This window comes from Colossoma macropomum, unplaced genomic scaffold (genome assembly GCF_904425465.1).
Source record: "Colossoma macropomum unplaced genomic scaffold, Colossoma_macropomum, whole genome shotgun sequence".
Lineage (NCBI taxonomy): Eukaryota > Metazoa > Chordata > Actinopteri > Characiformes > Serrasalmidae > Colossoma > Colossoma macropomum.
In genome coordinates, this window is record NW_023494797.1 from 1,812,289 (window position 1) to 1,839,276 (window position 26,988).

The window sequence follows — 26,988 nt, forward strand, 5'->3', positions numbered from 1 at the left end:
CTTGAGACCAAGTGTAGATTTGCAGTATATATATTATCTATTGTATAGTTTTTTTCTGTTGACACTCTTTCTGATTAGTATTTTTATAAATAAGCATAAACAAGACAGACTGATGAAAATTAGTACCAATACATTTAGGATTTCCATACCTTTCCAGAGGATTTAACACCCTTCCACAGACTGAAGTAGAGAATGAACACCACCACCACGAGGCAAAGGGTGAGCTGCCAGCGAGGTTCTTTCAGGTCATGAATCCCTTGACTCTCATGGAAGTGCAGCACTTCACGTCTGGCAATAGAAAACATATGTGTTTGTATTTCAGTCTTATTAGAGTCTGTGATGTTGTCAAAGTTATCATGATAATGTAAGTGAATTATCCTTGAACTCCACCTTATACTATTCTTACCTCTTGGCATGATCCCACAGAAGAACCATTTTTGCTACCCTAAAAAATGTATGGTTCCTTTTTAATGGATGGTTCTTTAGATAATCATTTTTGTGAATGAGATTGTGCGAGTGTGAAGAACATTTTTTTGCTTTCACGTAATGCAACGCTTGTGGAAGAGCTATTAAACTGGCAGAGATCCTTTTTATTATATAAAGGTTCTTTAAACTTTAAAAGGACTTCTTGCACTCACACACTTATTTAGGGTGGTTCTTCTAGGGCACTGCTCAAAGAACACTTTGTAGCACTTTTATTTTGAAGAATATGCTGTACATGACTACTCTGCAAGCTTAATATGTGATGCAATACTGAGTTGGAATGGAATGGAAATGAGTTCATATGGAAATATATTTTATGTAAAGGGAGGCCTTGGGGACTTCAAAGCTTTTAGAGGAGGCCAAATGATTTTTGTGAAATGAAAAATCCATGTCTGTAATTTTTAGGTAATTTTTATTAAATATACTCATCATGCTCATTGTATTTACACTCTGCAAGTACTCTACTACTACTCCTATTTCTTTGGCTGGAAACAAAGGAAAACATTCTAGAAATGATCAACAGAAAATTGTCCTATTTTTTCCACCATAGTAACTAGGTAGATACGGACAAGCAAGCTGTTCAAATGGTTGCATTTCATGTTGTTTGTTCAGCAGCTGGTTTAAAGGCCTAATCCAGGGGTCAGCAACCCATATGTTAAGAAGAGACATTTTGTCCTTTGAAAAAATATCAAACCACCTTGGAAACCACAACATTTTATGTCCATTTTTGCTTTAAATCTGTTACTTACTTTGCTCTGCTTTATGCTTTAGGTCAGCTATAGCTGCTTTTCTTGTGTCTCCAGCATGAAACTTTTTTGCGAAAGGAAAATAGTTTCTTGTAAAATGTCTCTCAACATTCAATTTCTTATGAGGCTGCAGTCAGCTTCTCATTTGTCAGCTTCTTGTTAAAATTTTCACCTTAAATGCTGCCTGAGGTGCCAGAATGTAACTGCTGTGCCATTTAAGGAAGAGCAGGAAAATTCAAACGAGAAGCTGGTGAACGAGAGACTTCAGCTTTGCGACTTTAAAGTGTTTGACAGTTTCTCATTGCAGATGAAACATATCAGAAAACAAGCCGAGTGCTCATAAATGCAAATAAGTCAGTTTGTTCCCAAATCACTGGTGTTCGTTTTAAATCTCTCTTTTTACTTTTTTTTTCGGAGCTGCATGTTGCCAACCCCTGGCCTAATCTGTCCGATTAACCTGATTAGGAACTGACAGCAGAATCAACCAATCACAGTGGGTGGGACCAACTTTGAGAGAGAAAAAATCACTCTAGGCCTTCTAAAAGTTCTTTATACATCACTGACTGTCTATCTAGTCAGTTTCAGGTTCCATCAGTTTCAGTCAGTTGTTAGAATGGAGAACAGCGGCAGCTCTATGTCACAGATCTTTACTGAAGGAGTCAGTGCAATCATGCAACAAGGTAAATACATAATTAGCACTAACATATTGCTAGAATCCCATAGGTGCACTACCTGAAATTAGCATCACTGTGGAGCTGTAGGTGCTTTTTTCCCACATTTTTGACATGTATGGCCAGAAGGTCTAGCACAAATAATCATGGTTCCTGGTGCCCCAAAAAGTATGTATTTGATAAGATTAACACATTTGAACAAACATTTGTGTAATCTGTATTTGCATTGTACATCATTTCCTTCTACACTGAAGTGAAGAGAATAATCAACAACCCACAAAGGTTTAGACAGTCTACTGTCCCCAACAGACTCTGACTAAGTTATGATGTCTACACCACAACATACAAACCTTTCATAATTGGCAAAAACAGAATAAAACAGATGACACAGTTATGAGTCAGTAGTGGTCTGGAAGGAAGGTTTACACACAGATGAGATGAAAGTAAGTCTCTACTAAAGAGATGGTAATGGGAAAGCTTGGGAAAAAAAAACTGCAAGTATCCAAAGCATGCTATTTGATTAGCAAAACATGGAAAACATAGTGTCATATGTTTTTCTGAAGATTGATAATAGCCTCTGGAACTTTTTCAGCAAATTTTTAGTCATGCTATAATTCAATTTCATTGATAATGGCAGCAGCACAGAGTGAACTGTAACATCTCATCTACCTGTTTAAAGAGAAGTCTGCTCCATACACAGTGGAGTTACTTCATTCTGCATCAAGCCAACAGTCCAGAATATATCGCCAATGTCAACATCAGGGGAAAGTTCAGACATCGGGTGATTACAGGTGTAAGTTCCTTAGGTGTACTATCCAAGTAAATCTCACTATTTACATCCAATCAAACTCTCTTTTCAATCAGCAAAGAACAAGACAGTCATGTCAGAATTTTCCTCAGAAACAGTAAGAAAAGAACTTTGGCTTGGCAATTCAAAAAAGCCAGCTCCAAAGAAAAGTGTCTTTTTAAGAGTGTATGTGATGCACAAGATTGGACTATATGTCCCTATTTTTATATATTTTGTGCATTTTTATGAGGATATCTGGACATGCTTCTGTTGCATTTCATGTTGTTTGCAAGTGCTAATTTACTTACATTTTACTTTCAAAAGCAATGATCAGATAATCGCCAGAAGCTGGACTCTTGAAATACTGATAGCATCTTTGGAAATACACTGGGGAGCTGCAGGTCTTGACTCCTATATGGAACTCATCTTTGTTTTTATCTGTACAGGGGGTCTGCTGAGGCCTGATCCAGTATTTTATGGCTTCAATTCTCGTTCTCTGACAAAACACACACTCTCTTTAACACACACCCAGCCCCCATATCAATGTCCTCAAGCAATCTGGCAGATCACAGCTTAGCAATAAGGCCCTGTGGACCCATTCTTCTCCCTGAGGTTCTTTTCCTGTTCTAGGTGGAGGGGCTTTCAAAGTTCCAAGAATTTTTATGGTTTCATAAATACAAAAGTATGAAAAGAGTGAGAGATATATAGGGCCTCACCTTTCCTGTGACAAATATTTTCCCTGCTGCATTTCACTTTCTGTGTCAATGAAAAAAAAAATATATATATAAAAAAATAAAAACCATATCAGCCCCACACCGTGTGAGAAAAGGGCTGCTGAATGCGTCAATCTCGAGAATGGTGCTAACAATTCTGCTAACCTCAGAACTGTAAAAGGAAATGAATTTAAGGCCATTGTTCTTAAATAATAAACACGCCCCCCCCCTATAGAAACATACTGTTTTCTGCTTTTCCTTCCGACATTAGAATCAGGAACATGGGATACTGTTTCCTTGTATTTTCCAGTTTACAGCTCAGAGGTGGGGTCAGTGTGAGAACACTTTTTGTAATATTTAGTTAAATCACCACATTAGTAAAATATATGCTCACAGGCACTGTTCAGTTTGAGAGGATGCCATCCCCCTGGTCATAAAAAAGACTATTCCCGAAGAGGTGGTCATGTAGCTTTCACTTGCATGTGATTCTACATGACCACTCATCGTCAGGGTTGCCAGGTCCACAGTTCTCCTAGTTTGTGTAAGTCCTGTGCTAGTTTGAAAATGCAGTTGCATAAAAACATTACGAAGTTTCTGCTACTGGAGGGAGGCTTTTAAGCAAACTCTGAGCTGGGGATATTTGCTTGACCTGGCAACCCAACCTGTCATAGAGAACATTTAAAATACAGCAAGAACTGTGGATTATGTTTAAAAAGAAAATACAGCATTTACCAAAGATAGATGCATGAAGTTAATGCAACTGAACATAAGATAATCTTCAGGAATTATTTAAATATTTTTTTTGTAATGATAGGTAAAAATAATATAAAAGGCATCACTGCCAGCTGCATCACCAGAATGAGAATTGCTGCAGCGTTACTAACACTATGAGGTTGTTTGTTAACATTATGCCTGATACTCCAAATGTTGCTGGTAATTGCTGCAGAGAGATTTGTCAGCAATAAATAAAATGCCGGTTAAAGAGCTAACATGTCAAAAGGCGCCAATAAATTATCTAGCGATTCATAGTAACTCAGCACATAGTAGCTCAGCACAGTTTTCTTAAAGATCTCTTTGCCAGAAATCACAAAAGTCCATGAGTCTGAAAGGGGATGTGAGTGACCACGATGCTAACTGACGACTGCAGAGCTAGTGAAGGTTTGTTTATATAGTGAGTGGAAAAATGTATCCTAGCCTCCTAAGACTCAAGCTTTTGTTTAGTGCAATTTAAATTTTTCCTTGTTATTTGCTGCTAGTAGTACTATTAGTAGTAAAATTAAGAACATTCTTGAAAAGGAAGTAGTGCAAGAAATTATGTCCTCATATGAGCACAGTATGTTTATTTTCTTGTACCATTTTAAAATTGCTTGAATGTTAAAACTAGTACCTGACATGAGTCAGCATATCCTACAAAATAAAAACACACTTAAAATAACAGTACACTTCTTACATTCTGCAGTTCTCTAGTTTGGTCTAAAAGTGACTTCTTTCCTCCAGCATAAAATACTGAAAACAACTGCAGTTACTTTACATGCACAAGAACACAGCGTACGAATTATTTGCTGCAAAATAATGTAAACAAAAATATACAAAAAGGCTGAATAGTGAGTGTGACACGTGATTTAACATATGTGGTATTCCAGGCTGCACTTGGTTTTCTAAGATATTATAGTGCTAGACTTATATGAGCACTACATGTTTATTGCCATGCTGGCTTGTAAACAACATTTAAAAGTGTCATACTGGTGCATCAGACCAAACTATGAACCTTGATATTAGGAGATGTGGCTAATTAAATAAACTATATAAAATAATAATTACATATTTTGAGAAAATAGTAAAGTAACTAATTTCAGCATCAGCATGAATGTTTTTCTTGCACTTGTTTCTATTGTTATGGGCTTCTCCAATAAGATGTGTTTACCTAGATGGGTGGCACTTTGGTATAACTGATATCACTACACAGCAACAAAATCTATCTTTATTTCAGAACATCAGTGGGTATAATAATGTAAATCATAGTTGTCCAAAGAAAAACATGCATCTCCAAAATAATAATTTCACAGGAGAAGACGGCAAGAGAGAAAAGAAATTAAGCATTCTTGGGCAAAGATAAGAGTGAATATTAGAGGGGCTTTCCAACGCTGGACAGAGTTAAAGGAAGTTAAAATGCATTAAGACTGACTCCAGATGTGCTCTATATGTGCTAGACAGATAACACTTTTGCACTGCACATTTTGTTCTAAAATGTGCAGTCACTGTAGCTAAGTAGCAAACTAAGAAACGCACAAACTATCTCAGCTAGCTCCATTAGAAATTTAAAATCAACTAGCAAAGCTAACAAAATAATCAAGGGACTTAACCCAACAAGAATATTGCTGTTGTTGGAACAATACCTTGTATGTCCAAAATGGTAATTTTACAGGAGAAATAAAAACCTGCTTTACTTTTAATATGTCAATAGAACCAGACTTTTTTTCCAAGTAATTTTGGGTCATTTCTTTTGGTCCATTCATCATGAAATTTACACACAATGTGAAGAACAACAGGCATTTTCAAATTACGTCAAAAACTGCAAAACAACAAAAATGGGGATACAAGGGTTTGTTCCGACAGCAGGGATATGTTAGCTAGCTTCTGTGTTAATGGCTAGCAAAGCTAGCATGGACCAGCTTGGCTGGTCGCCAGCAAACCCAGCATATATTGTGTTTTGGATGCTGGTATGTTAGTCAACCACAATGACCATGCAGGGTGACTAGCTAAACCAGCAACAGACCAGCACTAGACCAGCATAAACCAACATTAACCAGCTTAGACCAGCATGGAATTTGTGCTGCACTCATGTTATCATTTTACAGTTGATGACAGGTTTACATTCTTGTCACATTTTAATATTGCTTGAATGTTAAAAGCTAGCAACTGATACGGGAACATATTCAGGCATTCTAGCCTATGAAGGACTCATGCATGTGTTTTGTGTTACAGAATTTGTAAGTAACCCTGAAGGAAGGGCTTTAAAACAGCTAGTCTCAGCTAAATAACATCAGAAATAATGAGTATACCTTTAAGTGGTAACTTTGTGAGCTATAGAAGACATGAGCTTTGATGATGAGTGCGCATCATTGATGAAACCTGGAGGAGCTGTACATTTGTTCTGTAAGATTTACTACCCTGACCACAACCACTCTTATGATCATTTGGGAGTATTCTTGCTGCAGTGTAAAGGACCACTAAATTGGTTTCTCCATGACATATGAGCAAATTGTTCTTACATAATCTAACACAGACTTAATCTGTCTTGGCTAAAGTTTCCACAGCCAAGGTTCAAAAAATCCATCACATCTGAGTAGTCACTGAGGGAGCGCATCATTTTGCCATTGCTTTTTCCTTTTCTCTTCCCATCCCAGCACTAGCTGATTTATCCTCCAAGCATGAGTGATTCAGTGGGTTATGTGCTTCGTCTTACTTTGATGATGTTGAGCGATAATAAGAAAACATTCCATCTGGATCTGATAGCTAGGTTTGGTTCTAGTGCTCCCCTCTGAGAGAGGAGGTTTTTGCCACATTTGAAAGCCAGTGGCACACGATAAACTTGAGAAGGGACTGGGCCTGTCTTATGCTGATGGTGATCAAAGCACAGCTGCGAGGTCCACTGGAAGTGAGCAATGAAATCGATAAAGACAAAGAGATGGGCCCAAAGGACCCTTCTGGGTTCTAGAGATAAGCGATTGTCCCTCATGGCTGGGCCCGCCTGACACACTTCTGTGATGTCTCACATTACGGTAATTATACAGATTACGTCACAAGGTAACCTGTGCCATGGACCCATAGTGTGACCTTTGTTCTATTGTCTGTGACCTAACCTCTAGACTCTAACCTCAGAGCATCCTCTCTTACTCTCTGCACTGATCTCCTCTTTCGATATCACTATGCTTACGCAAGAACCTTCTCCTGTGTCCCCCTTCAGGCCTCCGAAAAAGAGAATAGCTTCCTTTCTGAAGTAAAAAGTTGTGATTACAGCTAAAAGAATGTTATTTTAAAGCGTTTCTTTCACAAAGTCAGACTGTGAATATAATCACAAACATCACTGATCATTTGAATCACATGTTGGGTAATTGTCAATGTGAGCGTCTTCTGTTCTCAGCAAATAATGTTCTGATGGAAGCTATCCATCATGGACAGGCGTTAAATTGAACACAGCTGTGTCAACAAGTACAAAATCAAGTGCTGTTATTAAAACAGGAGATACTGTACATTGTGACATAAAGGGCCTATAAAGAATGCAGAGCACATGTTGGTTTAAACATAATGTGAAATAGAGCTTACTGTATTCCTGACATCATAGCGACATCACAACTGGAGATTGAAACCAGACGAAAACTTTCAAGCCTGGCTCTTTTGTTGTTTGTAACTGGTTAAGTTGCTTGGACTACTGCCATGGCTGGCCATATTACTGAGCCCTATCTGAGATAGTAGAACCCCATTTCCAAAAAATATATATATTTAATCAAAAATAGTACAAAGACAACATATCAAATGTTGAAACTGAGAAATTTTATTGTTTTTTCAAAAAATATGCCCATTTTGAATTTGATGCCAACAACATGTTCCAAAAAAGTTGGGACAGGGGCATGTTTACCACTATGTTCCATCACCTATTCTTTTAACAACACTCTGTGAGTTCAGACCATGCCTTCAGCATGTGGTAGTAGTATGAGGAAGAATTGATTGAGAGAGGGGGCAGAACTCTCAGAACTTGAGCTGGAGTTCTGGGCAGCTTCTGCGTGTAGCTAGAAGGCCAGATCCCCCCTCATAGCTGTAGTAGGCCTGATGCAGGACTGAGGAATGGGGAGGAGATGGGGTGGCGGTGGGGATTGCAAACACATCGTCATGGGAACAGAAGGTGAGGATGTGAATTTATAGGGCGTTAGATTGAAAGATGGAGAGGTTTCAGCCATGCTTCTCCCCTCAAACTTCAGTTATAACATAAATACATTAAGCATCTGGGAACTGAGGAGACCAATTGCTGTAGTTTTGAAAGTGAAATATTTCCCCATTCTTGTTTGATATAGGATTTCAGCTGCTCAACGGTTCAGGGTCTTCTTTGTTGTATTTTTTATTTTATAATGCACCAAATGTTTTCATTGGTGACAGGTCTGGACTGCAGTCAGGCCAGTTTAGCACCCAGACTCTTCTAATACAGAGCAATGCTGTTGTAATGCATGCAGAATGTGGTTTTGCATTGTCTTGCTGAAATAAGCAAGGCCTTCCCTGAAAAAGATGTAGTCTGGATGGCAGCATATGTTGCCAAAACATATATAACGTTCAGCATTAATGGTGCCTTCATAGATGTGCACGTCACCCATGTCATGTGCACTAATGCATCCCTACACCATCATGAATACTGGCTTTTGAACTGTGCACTGATAACAAGCTGAGTGGTCTATAGCCTGGAGGACACAGTGTCTATGATTTCCAAAAAGAATTTCAAATTTTGATTCATCCGCCCACAGGACACTTTTCCACTTCACCTCAGTCCATTTTAAATGAGCTTGGCCCAGAGAAGGTGGCAGCGTTTCTAGATCCTGTTTATATAGGGTTTGTTCTTTGCGTTTTAGAGTTTTAACCTGCATTTGTGGAGAACTGTGTTCTGTGAACTGTGGCTTTCAGAAGTGTTTGTGAGCCCATGCAGTGATTTCTACCACAGAATCATGTCTGTTTTTAACGTAGTGCCACCTGAGGGCCCAAAGATCACAGGCAGCAAATACTGGTTTTTGGCCTTGTCCCTTGCATACATAGATTTCTCCAGATTCTCTGAATTTTTTAATGTTATTTTGTACTGTAGATGATGAAAAGTCTCAGTCTTTCACAGAGTGGTGAACCCCTTCCCATCTTTACTTCTGAAAGACTCAGCTTCTCTGGGATGCTTTTTATACCCATATCATGTTACTGACCTGTTGCCAATTACCCACCAGGTGTTTTTTAGCATTACACAACTTTACTAGCCTTTTGTTGCCCCCGTCCCAACTGTTTTGGAATGTGTTGTTGGCATCAAATTTAAAATGGGCATATATTTTTTAAAAACAAAACAATTTCTCAATTTCAACATTTGATAGTTGTCTTTGTACTATTTTTAATTAAATAATTTGCACATCATTGCATTTTGTTTTTATTTACATTTTGCACAGCATCCCAACTTTTTTGGAAATGAAAAAAAAATGAAAAATGAAATTTTTCTCCATCGACAAAACTGCCTGAAGAGCATCACAACTCTTTTGCTGCCAGAGAAACACACCTCAACCAAACACAGAGTTTAATAATGCTGAGATTAATAACTGATCATCACATTGTTTTATCTGTCTACTCAGGCTTTAGCAGAGTTTAGTAATGCTGAGATTAATAACTGATCATTACATTGTTGCATTACATCACATTATTAATACTTGTATTCCATTATATCTCAACTCTGTACATGGGTTGGTTCAACAGTGAGAATTACCCAAATTCTCACTGTGATTCTTGTTGCTCAGCCTGCTAAAGCCAAAAATAAACTATTTAAAACCGTTACGCTCACATGCATTAACACCTGTCAAGCAACCTAGCACAGCAATAAATCCACAGCTGAGGACCCTAACTATGCCAAAGGTTATCTTGCCGTAAACCACACACGCGTAAACCTCCCACGGGCATCTTCCTGAGCACCGTATGCGCAGCGATAACAGCAGCTTTTCTTTCCTCCAATCAATGGCTGTCTCATATAGCCATTTGAAAGAGGCTGAGCCAGAAAATCAAACTTGTTTAAGCAAGATTCCCTATTATTGAATGACTGCATAAGGCTGGCAGGCACTTTGGCCAGCTTTTCCTCCCTAGTGTTCTCTCTCCTGTCTGAAGTCTTTTCACTTCGCTGTCAAAAGCCAAGCATATCTGATTACCTAATTTCACAAATAATGCATAAACTCTTTGCCAGTAAAGCAATTACAAAGTCTCAGAATTATTGTGCTTATCTGCAGGCTGTAGAGCTAGGGATGTCCACTTACACAGGCCAAGATATCTATACCTCTTGTCAGTAAATGTATCTGATTAGACATCTTCAGACATGCTTTACATTAAGCTCTTAAATCCTAAGGGCCTTACTCTAATGACTACATTTTGGATCATGGTGGTTAACCTTTTATTGTCTACACAAAAAGCATATAATTCTAACTTTTAATCTACTGCTGTCCTGGAATAACATGATCTCTGACTAATGTCGCGTTTCTTTTGATAAAGATCCAACAAAGCTGAAAACATCAGAGGGCCCAATTAATAAAACTGGGTGGTAACAGCTCTACACCATGCAAAATATGTGGCATAGTAAATAAGAACTATTCCAAAAGTCACTGTGGCAGACATTAGCGCACCAGTATCCTTCTAACACTACTCTATTTTCACCTGTGTCCTAGATAAAAGTCAATCAAAAGATAAGAGCCAGTAAATAAGGTCATATATGTTAAACACACACACCAAGTGAAGCTCTGTGTGGCTGCCAAAGTGGACTTTTAATCAAGAAACAAAGCTTCTTTGTCAAAAAATGCTGTTGATACAAAAAATATAACGTATACAAAAATGAGAAAATCTTAAACATTTACTTTTAATTTTCATTTAGCAGGTAAAATTTCAATTAACATTGGTAAGAATTCAAGCCGTCTTCCAATTCACTTCAATTGCAGTTACAATTTTTACTAACATGAATTAAAGTTTCAAATGTGGTCATTTTTTCTATGCAATTAAAAAATAAATTTATGTGCTAAAATTCTAATTACTATGGCAAGTCACTTTTGCTTTCATTTCCTATTTTCAGGAAATCAATTGGCACATGTGAAAATTTAAATTCCCCTAGTAACTACTAAATTTTCAGTAGTAGACATGTCATAATCACATGTGTAAATTGAATTCTTTGTAAAATCCTTTATAAATTAAAAAATAGAATTAAAAGCTAAAACCAAAAATCACTTTGAACATGTAATTAAAATCTTCACATCAAATTATTCTTCACTTATTCGGTTTACAAGCTAAGCCTGATTTCATTACAGAGGAAAAGGATTTGTGAAACACTGGATTTGATACCGGAAGAATAGCCCAGTTTATGTGCAATGCCATTTAAATGTGCCAATCAGAAATCCTTCTCATGCAAGTCATCTTCCTCCTCATGTACTGCTATAACAGCAGTTAGAGGGTTTCATGGGGCAAGTTATCGTTAGAGTGGTTCTGGTGTTATTTTGTGCAGGATTGTGTCAGGTTATGAATCGCTACTGGCACATATAACGAAAGAAGGCATGGCAGTGCCTCACATTGTGCAAGTGGTAAAACTTGTCGGAAATCCTTGTTTAAGAATGAGCAAATGTGTTACGTCATGGTAAATTTGGCAGTGCCAGATTCCAAATATTTTATCTCTCCAGTAAAAAATTATAAACTCAAATTCTGCGTTGACTTGTCGTAGCTCTTTGTGATGACAGAGAAATCTTTAAGAACCTGGAAAACAGCTTCAGCTCTTGCCTCTTGCTTCCAAACACTGCAACATAAATAAACCAAGCATATTGTATGGCCACTGTATGATCTGCAACAAAAATTAATGTGACTCGATGGCTTTCATTTAAATTTTCCCTCTGTTTAACTACATCCTTTTCTATTCCATTAAGCCAAAAGCATCTGCTAGAGCATTTTGTCGAAATGTCTGGTGAACATCCATCAAATAACGGAGAACACTTATCTCCTTGTGTCGTTACAAAGTCGTTACAAAAAATTTAGCTAGTCTGAGAACAAACACATTGGCAAAACAGCATCACCCTATTTAAAAGGAAAAACTGAAAAGAAAAAACAAAAACCAACAATAGGAAAAAAAAAAACAGGAATCCGCTGATTCCACGCATTAGCAGTGTGTACTGTGTTCTAGTTAGAACTGTGCAATCATTACCAAAATGTAAGAAGGTGATGCACAGCTGGAAATGCCATTTATATGCACTCTTTTATGCAGGAAAAGAAACAATAAAGGCAAAACAAAGAAAAGTTTGAAATAGAAGAGTAGAAATAGAATAGAGTTGTGAGACAGAGATGCCATAATTTGACCACCCATCCAAAAGAAATTGTAATGTGACTGAGTATTAAGTTAGACAGGGTTTAATGTCAGTGATAAAATCAAGTCAAAATCAAGAATGCATATAATGCACTCATTTCCACTGGGGTTAGACCTGCCCACCATCTACACGCTCAGAAATAAGGTATAGGTTTATAGGATAGGTTTGTAAATGAGTCTTTGCTTAGATGCTTAGTTTAGCAAAAACCTTGGTCACACTGTATCTGGACAGCCCACTGTAGATGCTTTGTAGATGTTCACTTTAAGGTTAACGTACACTGAATTAAGTATCTATTAACCTTTTAACACAAAATGGGTGACATACCCACACTAAAAGGAGTGCTATTCCCACATACTTTGGTGTTATGTACACAAAGTGGGACCAAGACCTTCAAGTAGCATAAAATCTCTACATTATGTGGATCTTCTTTCAATTTTAAAAACATTCTGCACACTCACACACTTCAATAACTATCCACTGAAAGGTTAAAAGTGGTTCTTTTATGGCTGAAGTACCCTTCTTAGCACTTATTTTAAGAGTGTACATTCATCAAAATCAATATGCCAATTAATCTTTCAGTAGTATACAGCATGTCTAAGCTTTTTTTCTATCCCTCAAACTACTGTCACTTATTTACTGGCAATTATTTAACTTGCATCTAGCTTGCATTCCTGCTTCATAAGATATATTTTTGGTCATAGACTAAAAGCGATTTCCACTGGAAAATCCTTTCTTATAATGTGATTTAGTTCAAGATTAATGTGTGTCTGGAAGACCTCCCCGTTGAGATTTTATTTGTCCCCTTTTTGACAACAGCTATTACTCTCTGCCCACCAAGGACATAGATTGACTGGCAAAACAATGCACTGAAAAGAAATGTGGGTGGTTAGCTAGTTGATGAAACTTTTCCTTTCTTGAGGTTGTCATACAACATCACACTACGCTTTGTCTGGCTGCCATGATTGATTACCTACTTCAGAAGAATTTGTGGTGACATGGGCTATTGTTCATTTGTGGTTGCCGACTCTATCTATTGCTGCCTGTTCCTAAAGCGTGACTGCATGGTATCGCCTTCTATGAAGATCTTTTCAAACAGCTTTATCAGACCTATCTAATCATTCTTTGTTTGAGAAAATCACACCCAAAACTCAATCAGTTAGCCAAACACACTCAAACTACATGCAAATTTGCATCTTCAACCAGAAGCACTACTGATTTGGCTGTGTTGACCTCTGAAGGATAGCATACAGCAGAATTAAAATCCAAAATGGAGGAAAATGTTAATGTAACCACTGTCTAAACACAAACTTTTCAACATTTCTATATTACTTGCTATACACCGATCAGGCATAACATTATGACAACATTCTACGCTCATTGTCCATTTTATCAGCTCCACTTACTATATAGATGCACCTTGTAGTTCTACAATTACAGACTGTAGTCCATCTGTTTCTCTGCATATTTTGTTAGCCCCTTCTACCCTGTTCTTCAGTGGTCAGGACCCCCATGGACCCTCACAGAGCAGGTACTACTTGGGTGGTGGATCATTCTTAGCACTGCAGTAACACTGATGTGGTGGTGGTGTGTTGGTGTATGTTGCGCTGGTCTGAGTGGATCAGACACAGCAGTGCTGCTGGAGTTTTTAAACACCTCAGTGTCACTGCTGGACTTAGAATAGTCCACCAACCAAAAATATCCAGCCAACAGCATCCTGTGGGCAGCATCCTGTGACCACTGATGAAGGACGAGAGGATGACCAACACAAACTGTGCAGCAGCAGGTGAGCGATCGTCTCTGACTTTACATCTACAAGGTGGACTGGCAAGGTAGGAGTGTCTAATAGAGTGGACAGTGAGTGGACACAGTGTTTAAAAACTCCAGCAGCACTGCTGTGTCTGATCCACTCGTACCAGCACAACACACACTAACACACCGCCACGACGTCAGTGTTACTGCAGTGCTGAGAATGATCCACCACCCAAGTAGTACCTGCTCTGTGAGGGTCCATGGGGGTCCTGACCACTGAAGAACAGGGTAAAAGGGTGACTGTGTATCTGTGATGTTGGCTAACCACAGCTGCACATAAATCAGCCAGCCGCCGCCAACTTGCATGCACTTTCTTGCTACGGATGAATGTGCAACAGAATGCTGTGATAAGTGTATAATTATATCACGTTTGTATTTTTACTGTTCATGGTATATGAGTTAGCCAGCTTCCCTGATAGAAAAAACAGCATAGACCAGCATAGCTGGTCACATCACCTGAAAAACCAGCATGTGTTGTGTTTTGGGTGCTGATGCTTTTCAACCAGCATGACCATAACCAACATAACCAACATAAACCAGCTTAGACCAGCATGGAACTGTTTTTTCAGCATGGTTGCTTCCTAATATGTTAGCTCCTTAGCTAACCACAGCTGCACACAAGTCACGGCACTGCCATCAACCATATCATTTATACATGTTTTTGCTACAGAGCAGTGTGCACCAGTATGCTATGGTGCGTACATAATTGGGTTAACTGATATAAATATGTTTACTTTTGTGTTTCTACTCTTTATAGAAGGTGAGGTAGCCAGCTTGCTAACTGTTAGCTCCATGGCTAACCACAGCTGCACAAAAGTCTCCCCATTGCCACCAATCATATTGGTTATTTATATATATTTGCTACAGATCAATGTGCGGCACAAGACTTAATTAATTGATAAATTCTATTGTGTGTTTGCTGTTTATGGTTAGTGAGTTAGCTATCTTGCTAATTGCACCAAAATATGTTTTTTGTCACCAATTCTCCAGACCAGCCTTGTAATTGCCATTTTGCAAAGTGATGGAAACTGCAAATGTCTAGTGTGACTGCGGCTTTAAAATAAAGGTGCCAAAAAGGGGTATTTGGAAAGGTTCATGGAAGTACCTGATTTGGTTTCCCAAAGACCTGTTCAATAGATGGTTCTTTGAATGAATGATTGTGGAGAACATTTGTAACATTTAAAACTGCACTATATAAGTTTGGGGGATATGGAGACCTGTCTGGTGGAAATGGAAATTGTAAGACGCGGAAGAACACTTTGTAACATCGGCTGTGACCCCTTCCCTGAGAGGATGAATCTGGTGATTGAAATCAGGCAAAACTTGGTGAATGACATGTCGTCCAAGGATTATCTACTATTGTCATTATATCTTAATTATATCATAATGTTGATTAAGACCTAAACACCAAGCTAGGCCTACTTTTTTGACACATGATGTGAAAAGCCACCTGTGGGTTTTAAATGACTATTTCAGGGTTTACAGGGTGACTTACAGCAGTGCACGCACACACCATATTTTAGCATGTTAGGTTTTTTCTCATGTAAGGCTACTTCTTTAAATTTAAAAAAAATAAATTTACAGTACAGCTTTAAAGAACTTCCACATAAAGTAATATGTGGATACCAATTAAATGTTTTCCTAGAACCATACATCCAAGCCAAGAACCATTTAGGAATCTTTTAGTTTTAAGAGTAATAGTTAGGTTAGGTTGTCTTGAAAGGCCTCATCCATCTGGTTTCCACAGTATAGGACACCTGCTGTGGATGGATTACACTAATGAAAGGGCCCTGGGGTGCTGTGTGCTCAGACTTGATGTCAGGGTTAGTGTTGGCCAATGACTGCTACAAAAGACAGAGAGAAGCATGAAGGAGGCAGCCAGAGGGAAATGACAGCCTTCCACATCCTCTCAGGCAGCCAGGACAGCTGAGGAAACCACCCTTCAAAGCCTTATTGTGTATGAGACCAGAGGCCAAAGAAAAGGTAGACAAGTGGGAAGCAAGGAGAGACAAAAATTTGTGGAAAAAGAAATTAAAGGTTTAATGAATCAAAAAATTAATATGGTCTTAAAAATAAAATTACTTAAAAGGTTCTTTGGAGTGTTCACAGAAAAAAAACATCTTTGGTTCCTTAAAGAATAAACCTTTACATCATGTAGAGTAGGGGTGGATGATAAGACACATACAATATCTCAACATTGTTTCTTGATACATGATATCATAGTTTGATAAGTTGGAACAGACAAAAATAACCAGCATCAGGAGCAAAATAATTTCCGAATCATGTAAAATTAACTAGAAATGTCATAATATTTTGCACTTAAAAGGGAACGTCACCATTTTTTTTACATTTCTGTATTATATCATAAAACAAGATCAATTTTAAAAAATGTAATAAATTTCCAATAAATGATAAGATCATTGCAATATCATTATAATTAATTTTCATTGCAAACATTTTTATTTTATTTTATATTTTTATATTATCAGTTTAGACTTTGTATTAAGTGCAAAATATTATTACATTTTGGGGTAATATTACACAATTGGGAAATTATTACATTATTGGGTTCTAATTGCACTCTGTTGAATTTAACAGGACTGATCATGCTCTCTTTGTCATGGTCAGTGGTCATGCTCAGAAAGGTGTATTGTGGTGTATTATTTGTTGTAATAACAATAAAATTGTCATATTGCCCAGCCTGAATGTTCTTTCCACTTTAAAAAACTCAAAAATGCTTCTTGAAAGAACCATCCACTGCAAAGTTCTTAGAGATCATTGCTTCAAAGAACCTACTTTGGGCCTTTTTTTTAAGAGTCTATAAGCAAAAGAAAGCATCAGAATAATAAGAGGGGGATGGAGACAGGGAGAAAAGCGAAAGTATCTGGACTAACAGGCGACTCTAGATGTCTGCTTCAACAGAGACGTATTTTACTGTCTGTAAGTGTAGGCGTAGTATAATGCAAGTGTCTGTTTAAAGTTTATCTCTCTGCTGTTCACTACCTTACATACACATTAACCAGCTTTACAGTGACGTGCTCTGAGTTCCAGTTTAACAAAGAAATCAAACAACACCCGCTCCTGTTTAGAACTTGATGAACAGTGTTAGGACAAAAGCTGTGTTTATTGAAGAACCCCTTCTACACAAACCTTCTTGTACTTCTTGTATTTCTTCTTCAGGGTTTCTCTCTTTTGAGTAAATATCACACAGTCATTCTCCATGAAAAACTTATTTTAGACTACTCTTAGAAAAATGGGATCTAACCACTCACCATGTGACCATGAGGGACAAGGATGGAGTTTCACGTCCTGCTCTAAAATGCAGGGGTGTGGCTAAAACAAGTGGACTAAAATTCTTTGTGTTTCAGTAGTTTCATTTTTCGAAAGTTTTTTTTATTAAAAAATTAAACTTATGATACATCTAAATCTTTCAACTTAAAAATACATTTTAAAAATCTTAAAAACAATAAAAATACAAGAAAATATGTAAGTATTATTTTCACATTCAAATTTAGGGGTTAGGATTTGGGACAGCCACCTCCCAATAGAGAGTACCCTGGAAATGATGAGTTATTATCTCTTATCTCGAATTGTCGCCTTGGGTTTAAATAGATCATAACACAATTCTTGTTAATACCTAAGGTCTGAATGCTTTTTTCTTTTTTTACTGTGGGACTGCAGTCTGACACAATTCAGAGGAATAGTACATATATAGGTCCAATAACTTGTATATCAGATGGCTATTTAGTGCTATATAGACATATAGACATTTACAAAAGTAAAACAACAAAAAAGCACAAACCACTGTCTTAGGTTATCTTTGCAACAGGCTCAGGTGCATCACTCCCATTAGAGCATCAATATCCAAATGGTCCAAAATGTGAGGCAAAGCTTTATGAAGTTTTGAGCTGGTTAGAAAATACCTTTTGTTTAAAGATGGAGCTTATATTAGTAATATAGACATATTTGATATCTTGTAGAGTGTTACACAAAGAAAAGAACTTCAAGCTGAAGTTCCAGATGAAGGTATTCCACTGTTTATTACTGTCAAGCTGTGCTGGAGTGAATGTAATGCTATTAGAAGGATTTAAGCTGATATGAGCAGAGCCACTTTTGTTTCCACAGCCTTTTTTGTTTGGTTATGTGTTTATGAAGAAGCACTCTGATGTTTGTTGCTTTCCTCATCTGCATGCTGTGCTTAAATGTAAGAAGTATTGTATGTTTGGATAGGAAAACCAGATTATTACAGCATTAATAAGAGTTGTTAATGTCATTATAGTCATATTTGTGTAGCCACACATATTTCAAATGAAACAGTAGCTGTTTTATATTATTATTATTTATTTTATTATTTTTATTATTTTAACAGTTACAGTTTCCTTTTTTTCCGTTCTACTTTATGCGTCGACAGGGGGTACAGCACCCCTACTTCCAGCGGCTATGTATATAGAACATTTTTTAAAGGTTCTCTCATAAAGCATTTATAACAGGTGCCCAATCATGAATATCAACAATATAATTATTCAAATGATTCAAATTAGTTATCATAGTTCTATTTTTTAAACTCTTGCCTTTATTTCAGAAACCCTTTTTAAGGATCTGCCATTTTTCTGTTTATCCGTTTATCGTAATGCATACATTGTTTAATAATGAATAAATAAAGATTTTAAAAAGCTCTTCACTTAGAAAATGAAAGATTCCTAAATGGTCCTTGTTTTGGATGTACAGTATGAAAAACTTTCACATTATGTAACAGTTCATTCAACTGTAAGAAACCATTAATCTAAAGAATGAATGAAAGGTTTTTTAATGCCATCTTTCAACAAACACCTTTTGGTTCCATTTTGCTGCCATTATTTTTAAGAGTGTTGGCTTAGACATCTGGTTTTACACTTTCTGTAGAACAATGCCATAGAAGAATCCCTAAAGAACCTTATAGGTATTCAAAGAACCCTGTTTGTAAAAGTGATGTGTGAGTTTGAACAAACCTTTTTAAAGTTCAGAGAACCTCAACCAAATGTAATGATTCTTTACCAATTAAAGTTTTTTTTTTTCTCAGAACTGTGCACCCAAGCCAAGAACCACACAGGAACCTTTGTTTTTAGGAGTTTAGGAAAAACCTTTTAAGTGCCTATATCCTACATTTTTCTTGTATTTTATTTTTTCCTGAAGTCCATTTATAACATATATGTGGTTTTATGTGCCAAAAACACAATTTATTTGTATAGGGCCATTTTCCAAACTCTAGTTTTATTCCTTAGAAGTAAACAGGCTGTTTTTTGTACTGCTCCTTTATGACAGATATATGTAAATGACCTCTGTTCTGATTGGCTGCCTCATTTAAAAAACAGTCTGCGCTGAAATAGTCCTTATAACTTCAGTGTGAGTGGTTATTTTTAAGCAAAAAGTGATTCTTCTATGGCGTTGCTCCAAGTAACCTTTTTGGCACTTTTATTTTCATCTATTTTTGAATTTGGTGAAAGTAAAATGTCTGTTTGATCTCTCAGAGAAGAGAAAGGTATCAGAGGGAGGGTTTCCTTGAGCCATTTCTACCTGAGATCACAAAATTCTTTCAGGAAGCTTAAAGGAGATTTAGCATTAGACCAAAGAATGCATTTGTTTGGCATAAACATATTAGCATGATCAGAAATTGTGAGGGGCAATGTGTAAGGGGGAGCTCACGCTCTCAATAGGCTGCATTCACATGGCTCTTAGCGTGTTATGTTTGAGGCTACAGCTAACGATTGGCACATCAGCTCAAAGATAAGCCCTGTACATTGTCCCAGTCACTGCTCTGGCTTCCTCTGGGCTGCAGAACCCAATCTCCACGCAGACCCGGAACTGCCTTTCTTTGAAGTGCAAGCAGAATGCCTTTCTTCCTCCCTACTTCAAACGTCAGACGCTCAGTGTTTTGCATAGCCCAGAATACGGCAACAGGCCGGAGGCAGCCGACTCCAGGGTTTGGGGTGTAACAGAAAAGTTTCAATGGGGGTTTTGGTAGTGACCCACTTTTACTTTTCACATGCACCAAAATAACATGTTAATGTCAGGCATTCATAGGAGGAGGCTATAAAAGAAATGACGAACTACAAAGCGTCTAATCAGTGTTACTGCATCACTGTATGGTGCATGCACTTGCTGACATAAACAGATGACTGGGACTAGGCACAGTCTGGTTATCAAAAAAACTGTGTCCAGGAATTATCTTCATCCTCATGTGGCAAATCAAAAACCTACTGTCTAAAAACTAAACAGAGTACATAAGTGATACTTTTTCAGGCTAAACACTGGCTGGACCAACCTTTTTAGCCCATGACTTCATGTTAAGAGTTTAACATAACATAACATAACATAACATAACATAACATAACATAACATAACATAACATAACATAACATTACATAACATATCATAACATAACATGGTTTATTGTATAGTTTAGATATTTTCTATATTATTAGTCTATAAGGGTAGTTTAGCTGTGTCCCTTAACCTCACTGTCACATTTACCTTGAGCCCTACTCGGATGGGATTAAGTTTACATTGGATCCTGGAGTAATTACCTCTTTTACAGGCACAACTCAGTGATTTTACTTCTTTCCAGATTGACCATGTCGGTGTTTTTCTGCCTCCTCCCCTGAGAAATTACAGGCCTAATTACCTACTGCTTTTCACCAAATTCTGCCTATAAATTTTGTCCAGTCAGTATACAAATCTCTGTGATTTTGATGGATTTCCCCTTCCAAAAAGTTCAACTTCAGCAAAAAACTCCACTCATCTTGTGTTACTCCTCATGAGCTAACCAAACACAAAAGATGATGGGTAAAATTGAACCAGAGAGCGAACGTGAGCCCGCCTCACCACTGTAGAGAAATACAATGTTGTGTCTCTTTGCTAGCAGATCTAACAGCTCTGAACACACCCTAAGGTGCCAATATATCTGAAAAAAAATCATCCATGGTCTTACTTACAACAACTATTTGACCTGGTTAGTTTAAAAACATTTCTTGGTGTTTGCACCAAGGTTATCCAGTTATAATAAGTCTAGTGTAAACCATTATATAGGCTTGATGTCATGGCTGTATATATAACACTCAGTAAAGCACTTCCTCTTTCAAAAATACAATTAGAAACACTTTTTAAATAAATAAATATAAAATAAATAAATTTGTTTAATTGCTCTTACTAAGTGATGTGCTCAGACTGTGAGTGGTGTTGTACCAGTTTATGTAAAATTTTGAAGTGACAAGCATGCTGTACAGGGACAAAATGAAAAGATATTGCCACACATAAGAAACGCGCCAAGCCATCAAACAAAAAGTATTGTGCTGTTATAATCATACTGTCGTTAGTGAGAGGTACATTACACGTTTTGTGTCCTTTGTGACATGAAGATGCATTTTGTAGTATAATCTGCAAGGCGAGATTGAGGAGTAAATGTATTATTCAATTTGGTTTCAAGTTGGCTTTTGCTCTGTTTGCTCATTGCAGAACAAAACCTGATATGCTCTCTCTCTAACTGATGGTATTTACATGTATATTTGACTGTGTGAGAGATTACTTAGAATTATTTAACTCTCAAATAAAGTACAAATAAAAAGAACAATACTGCAGTAACTAGGACTACAAGAGAATATATGACAGTAAAGAAAACCTGGATCAATTGCTGTTATGTTAGAAATGTGAATTTATAGAGTTTGTAAGCTATATATATATAAGGGTTACTGTCTCTTGAGGTTGACACCTATGTAAAATAGTGGTAAACCTAAAAAAATGAGATTTAGATGCTATTTTGCCTCACAACATCCTGCATGTACCTTTCCACCATGAACGGATTTGGAAAATATGTTTTGTGGCCAAATGCTTATCTCAAAACTATTGTAAAACAATGTTTCAGGCATCAGTCAACATGTTCATAACCATTTCCTGTAATAACTTCTTGTGATGTAGCTTTTAAAGGCAATAAAAGTTTCAGACGTTCCTATCACCACTGCTGTAAACAATTCTTGTTAAGTGTCACAAAGTGCCATTTTTACTTCACACCACTCTCAGTGACTTTGATTGTTTGATCATGCAGAAATTTTGAAAATTCTATGGAATTCTTTCAAATGCCTTTCTTTCAATTCACACTTATGCAAAAAGACAAGTATTGGTTACAATGAAATTATTTACCAAAGTAAAGGTTGCCTGCGTACTCCTTTTCCAAAATGCCCACAGAAAACCACAATTATAGAAGGTAAACTAAGCATAGCCGCAGCAGCTCAGTATTGTGTGCATAAAGTTTCAAGTTAAATAGACTCTGACTCAACATTTGTAACACTATCTTTCCAAAGAATTGCACAGTAGAAGCAAGTCCCACTTCAAAACCTGGCCAGTCCAGCTTCAGTCACAATCTGTAGTTTTACCAAAATGGTAAGCTCACACTGCAGGTAAAAGTGTCCCAAATAGGGTCATTTTCTTCATATGTGACACATATTTGTCTTTTGTGTGACAGTCAACCTCAAATGGGCTTTTGACTGAATGAGTAAATGTACTTCAATTAGTCTTCAAAACGAAATTAGGCTTCAGTAAAGGGATGTTCCTTTTAGGCACCCATCTTTCATAAATAAACAAGAGAGTATATACTTAATGTCATAAAGTACATAGATTTACACTGACCAGCTCCTTCACTAAGTAAACCTCCTTGTTTCTACACTCACTGTCCATTTTATGAGCTCTACTTATCATATAGGTACTTTTTGCAGTTCTACAATTACAGACTGTAGTCCAGCTGTTTCTCTGCATACTTTATTAGCCCTCTTTTACCCTGTTCTTTAATGATCAGGATCACCACAGAGCAGGTATTATTCGAGTGGTGGATCTTTTTTAGCACTGCAGTGACACTGATGTCCAAAAAAGCAAAACAGACATTGAATCTGACAGTTCCAGTTACGATTTTGGCCTCTTTTGTATGTGGTACTGAAATCGGATATGTATCTGATACACGGCAATGTAACCTCTATTTGTAGAGTCAGATTGGAATTCTTGTGCAGGAACAACAATGAAACTTGATTTCTTTGTATAAAGACATTATAAATACATACCAACTTAATACTGGATTTTGCCGAGCATATCTACATGTGCTTTAACCCTTTATATATTAACCCTAAGGCTACTATGAAGTAATTAGCTGGAAAACAATGCAAACTGTTTTTTATTAAAGCTATAATAGTGAGGAATGGAAACTTGGAACCACCAGTGGCCAACAAAGGGGTTAACTACAGCAGTACTGACTGATGCATCAAAAATAGCACTACCAAAAGGCTTAAAACTTGAAAAACTGAAAACAATGTGGAAGTGGCTCTTATATGTGTTAAGAAAACAAAGTTGATATTACTTGAACTGACCTTTTAAAATGTACTCTAAGTGTTAGCGTTGAAAGAGTATAGTTATCGCAAACATTAAATCAGCCAAAGTCAAACAGAAAGTCAAATAAAAGGGAATGAATTGTGTTTTTCCAAGTTTCACGGGATTTCCACTTGCTATTACAAGACGCATACCCAAATAAATTACAGCTGTTGTACTTAAAATAGGATGTACTCCACATTACTCCACAGTTAGGGGAACCTTTTTTTTAAGATGTCATATGTTCAAATGGGATTTTTGAGTTTAATTAATGTGTTGACATTTAATCTGTTGCCATTAGCAGCTGGAGGGACTAGCACAGGAGACAAGATTTTATTGGCTCCTGGTTCGATCTCTTCTCCTTTCTCCTTGGTGTCTTTCCTATGCTTACATTTTTTATTTTGGTTAATTGCCAGGCCTTGTTGTTAGCTGTAAAAGCATGTTACCATATTCTGTATTGCTGAGTGTGGTTCTAAACTGAATGGGCACCTGAGTAGCTCTTTTAATCCAATTGTTGTAAGAGTAATTGGACCAACATAAGTTGATACCTTATGGTAGCCTAAGTTGGTAGCAGGGCCAGATTATGGTGTTAGTTTGTGTCATATCTAGAATTTTGTATCATATTAGATGGTGCGGTTAAAGTGTAAAAAGTGTGATTCAACATTTCCAAACAGTCATGTACAATGGGGTCAACATGTTTCATGGATATTAGAGAATCAGATTTAGATTTTTCCATTAGACAGCACATGTTGTTGTAATATCTACATGGTCACCAAAAAGACCTAAATTTTTTTTCTTTTGAAGATGTATCACCTGGGTTTAACACAAACCAGTGCTTAGTTCTCTTATTAACCCTAAATTTCTTTTGTAGGGTGGTCAGTGGTCTTATTCAACCTAATGCTAAATAATGTGTTATGCAGAACAATTCCTTGCAAATCAAGGTCTGGAAAAAAGGCACACCTGTTAAATTACAAACAAAAATCTAGAATTTCTCTTAATAACTTGAAAAGCAGATTAGTTCAGTTTGGTTTCAGTAATTCAATGAGGCAGTGATCAAGTCCTGCAGCAAAACACCACTGGATGTATAATGAGGAGGTCTGTTTGACAGCGATCCACAAAGAGATACTGTGCAAGTCTTGCTCAGGGAGAGTCATTAATTTGACATTTCCTGGTGGAAAGAGATCTTTTTAAGCTTCCATTAAAACTTTCACTACACACACAACACAGAGAGAGTGATTGCTGGAATGCAACCTGCTCCACTTTCACACAGCAATCTGATGCTTATACGCCCCACTGCTTTCGGCTAGACCAAATCAATTATGGCATCCTCCGCGGTCTACTACTGTTAATGATTAATGCCCAGAACCTTTCAACACGTTCCATCAGTAAAATCCCATTTTAAGCATGTTTTCCATCTTTCATCTCACAGGCGTGTTTTTATTAATCTGCCAACATTGTGCAGATGTCTTACGCAACCCCCACTAACACAGAAAAAACAATATGCACAATGGGGCCAAAGAGATAAAAGATGGAAAACAAATGCTAAATTAGAATGGAACGGGCGAGAACGGTCCATTAGGAGCTCTATCGGCCAGCTATAATAGGATGTAATGAATGACTGGGACAACATGACAAAGTAGAAGAATATGATAAGAACTATTCCAAGTACTTCTAATGAATATGATAAGCATTATTTGGCGCGCTTAGTACAATAACAGTAAAATCCATCTTATTTGAAGTGGAAGTTTTTCATTTGCATGGAATTTTACACTAGAGACCAGTGACTAAATAATGGCCCATTTTGAGGCAAATGACAGATGTTTGCAAATGTCTTTTAGACTTGCTGTTCTTCAGAAGTTCCTAGTAGGCCTCACACATGCCTCACTTCAACTTCAAGTTACTAAAGTGCAGTCAGTGACAAGCAACGCGTGCAGGTTTGGGTTGTAACAGAATACATGTAACCAGGTTACTGTATTCTGTTACAGCTATGGAGCAAAAGCAGTAATCAGATCACAGGCACATTTGGTTGATCTGTTTTGCTACATAAATATGTCATGAGTTGTGTAGAATAGGTCCCTTCACAAGCAGCAGTTCACGACCTTTCATTGGCCAATCTATAGAAATTTTATCAATTATTGTGTTGTTATTGGCAGAACTAAGATCAGAATTTTCCCAAAGATATTTAATGCAGCATTTACCCTGGTTTTACATTATGCCTGATTCTATAACAGCAAATTGCAAGTAAGCTCTTCTTTTCTAATTTTTTTTGCCACATAAAATTCTACAGTTTGATGAGCTATAAATCTAAATTTGCTGAAATGAGGCGATGTTAACCAAGAATAACATGGAACAGTTTTATAATGATGGGTACAAAAATGTTAAAATGCTCATTCTTCATTATTGGTGAAAACAATCATCTCTCACTTTTAAAGCTCATTATTATTTTATGTGGAGGAATGAAGGCTTATAAGCTGGTACAGACTTTTAGCAGATAGAAAACTGATGATAGGCAGTCAGAGTTTTAGAATGTCCTCTATTTATAATTATTGTTATGAGGGGTCTGAAAAGAAGACATCCACCAGACTGACCTTTTGACTTTGGTATAAAGCGCAGACAATTAGCTCACCTATTATATGTCATTTAGCTTCATATAACATATTGTTCATATAGCTCACCTATTATATGTCATTTAGCTTCATATAACATATAGTTGTCCTGTTTGTCCTGTGCTGAGTTAAAGTTATCTTGCTGAAATAGTTTTTCTCATGTCTTTATTTAATTGTATGACTTTATAAAAACAAGTGATCCAAAAGTAATGAAAAGTAATGAGATTACATTACTTTAATATATTAATCCCTTGGATTAGAGTACAGATTACCATTTTTAACAGGTAATCTGTACCGGAATGCACAGAATTTAAAATTAAATTTTGTAAATGTTTACATTTTTTAATTAATCTTCACCACTTTAAATGGATGATTCATCACAGGCCAGGTAAAGTCAAGCAGAACTACATGTTAACAATAAAGGTTCCTAAATGGGTTTTGGTTTGATGTACGATGTACATTTAGGACATCCTTACACCACAGTGTTAGGTTTCATACTGAAAAACGACTTCAGTTCCAGGAAAAACACATGAGAGAAACACGTCTCAGCTCTCGTTCATCAGGCAAAACAGGTTGTTTCAAATGGCCTCAGGGAAAGAAAGGCAAAGGGCTAATCTAAGGGACCACAAAATGAATTGATGTTTGTGGCCAAACTTATATTAAGAGTGTACCACAA

General features: G+C 37.0%; 1 protein-coding gene across 1 annotated transcript in view; it reads right to left on the reverse strand.

The window, feature by feature from the left end:
- slc6a2 (solute carrier family 6 member 2) overlaps positions 1–26,988 on the reverse strand; it is a 55,729-nt gene that overhangs the window by 21,540 nt on the left and 7,201 nt on the right. Inside the window, exon 4 of the mRNA XM_036584161.1 lies at positions 150–288. Coding sequence (XP_036440054.1) covers positions 150–288 — 139 coding nt within the window. The remainder of the gene's footprint in view (positions 1–149; positions 289–26,988) is intronic.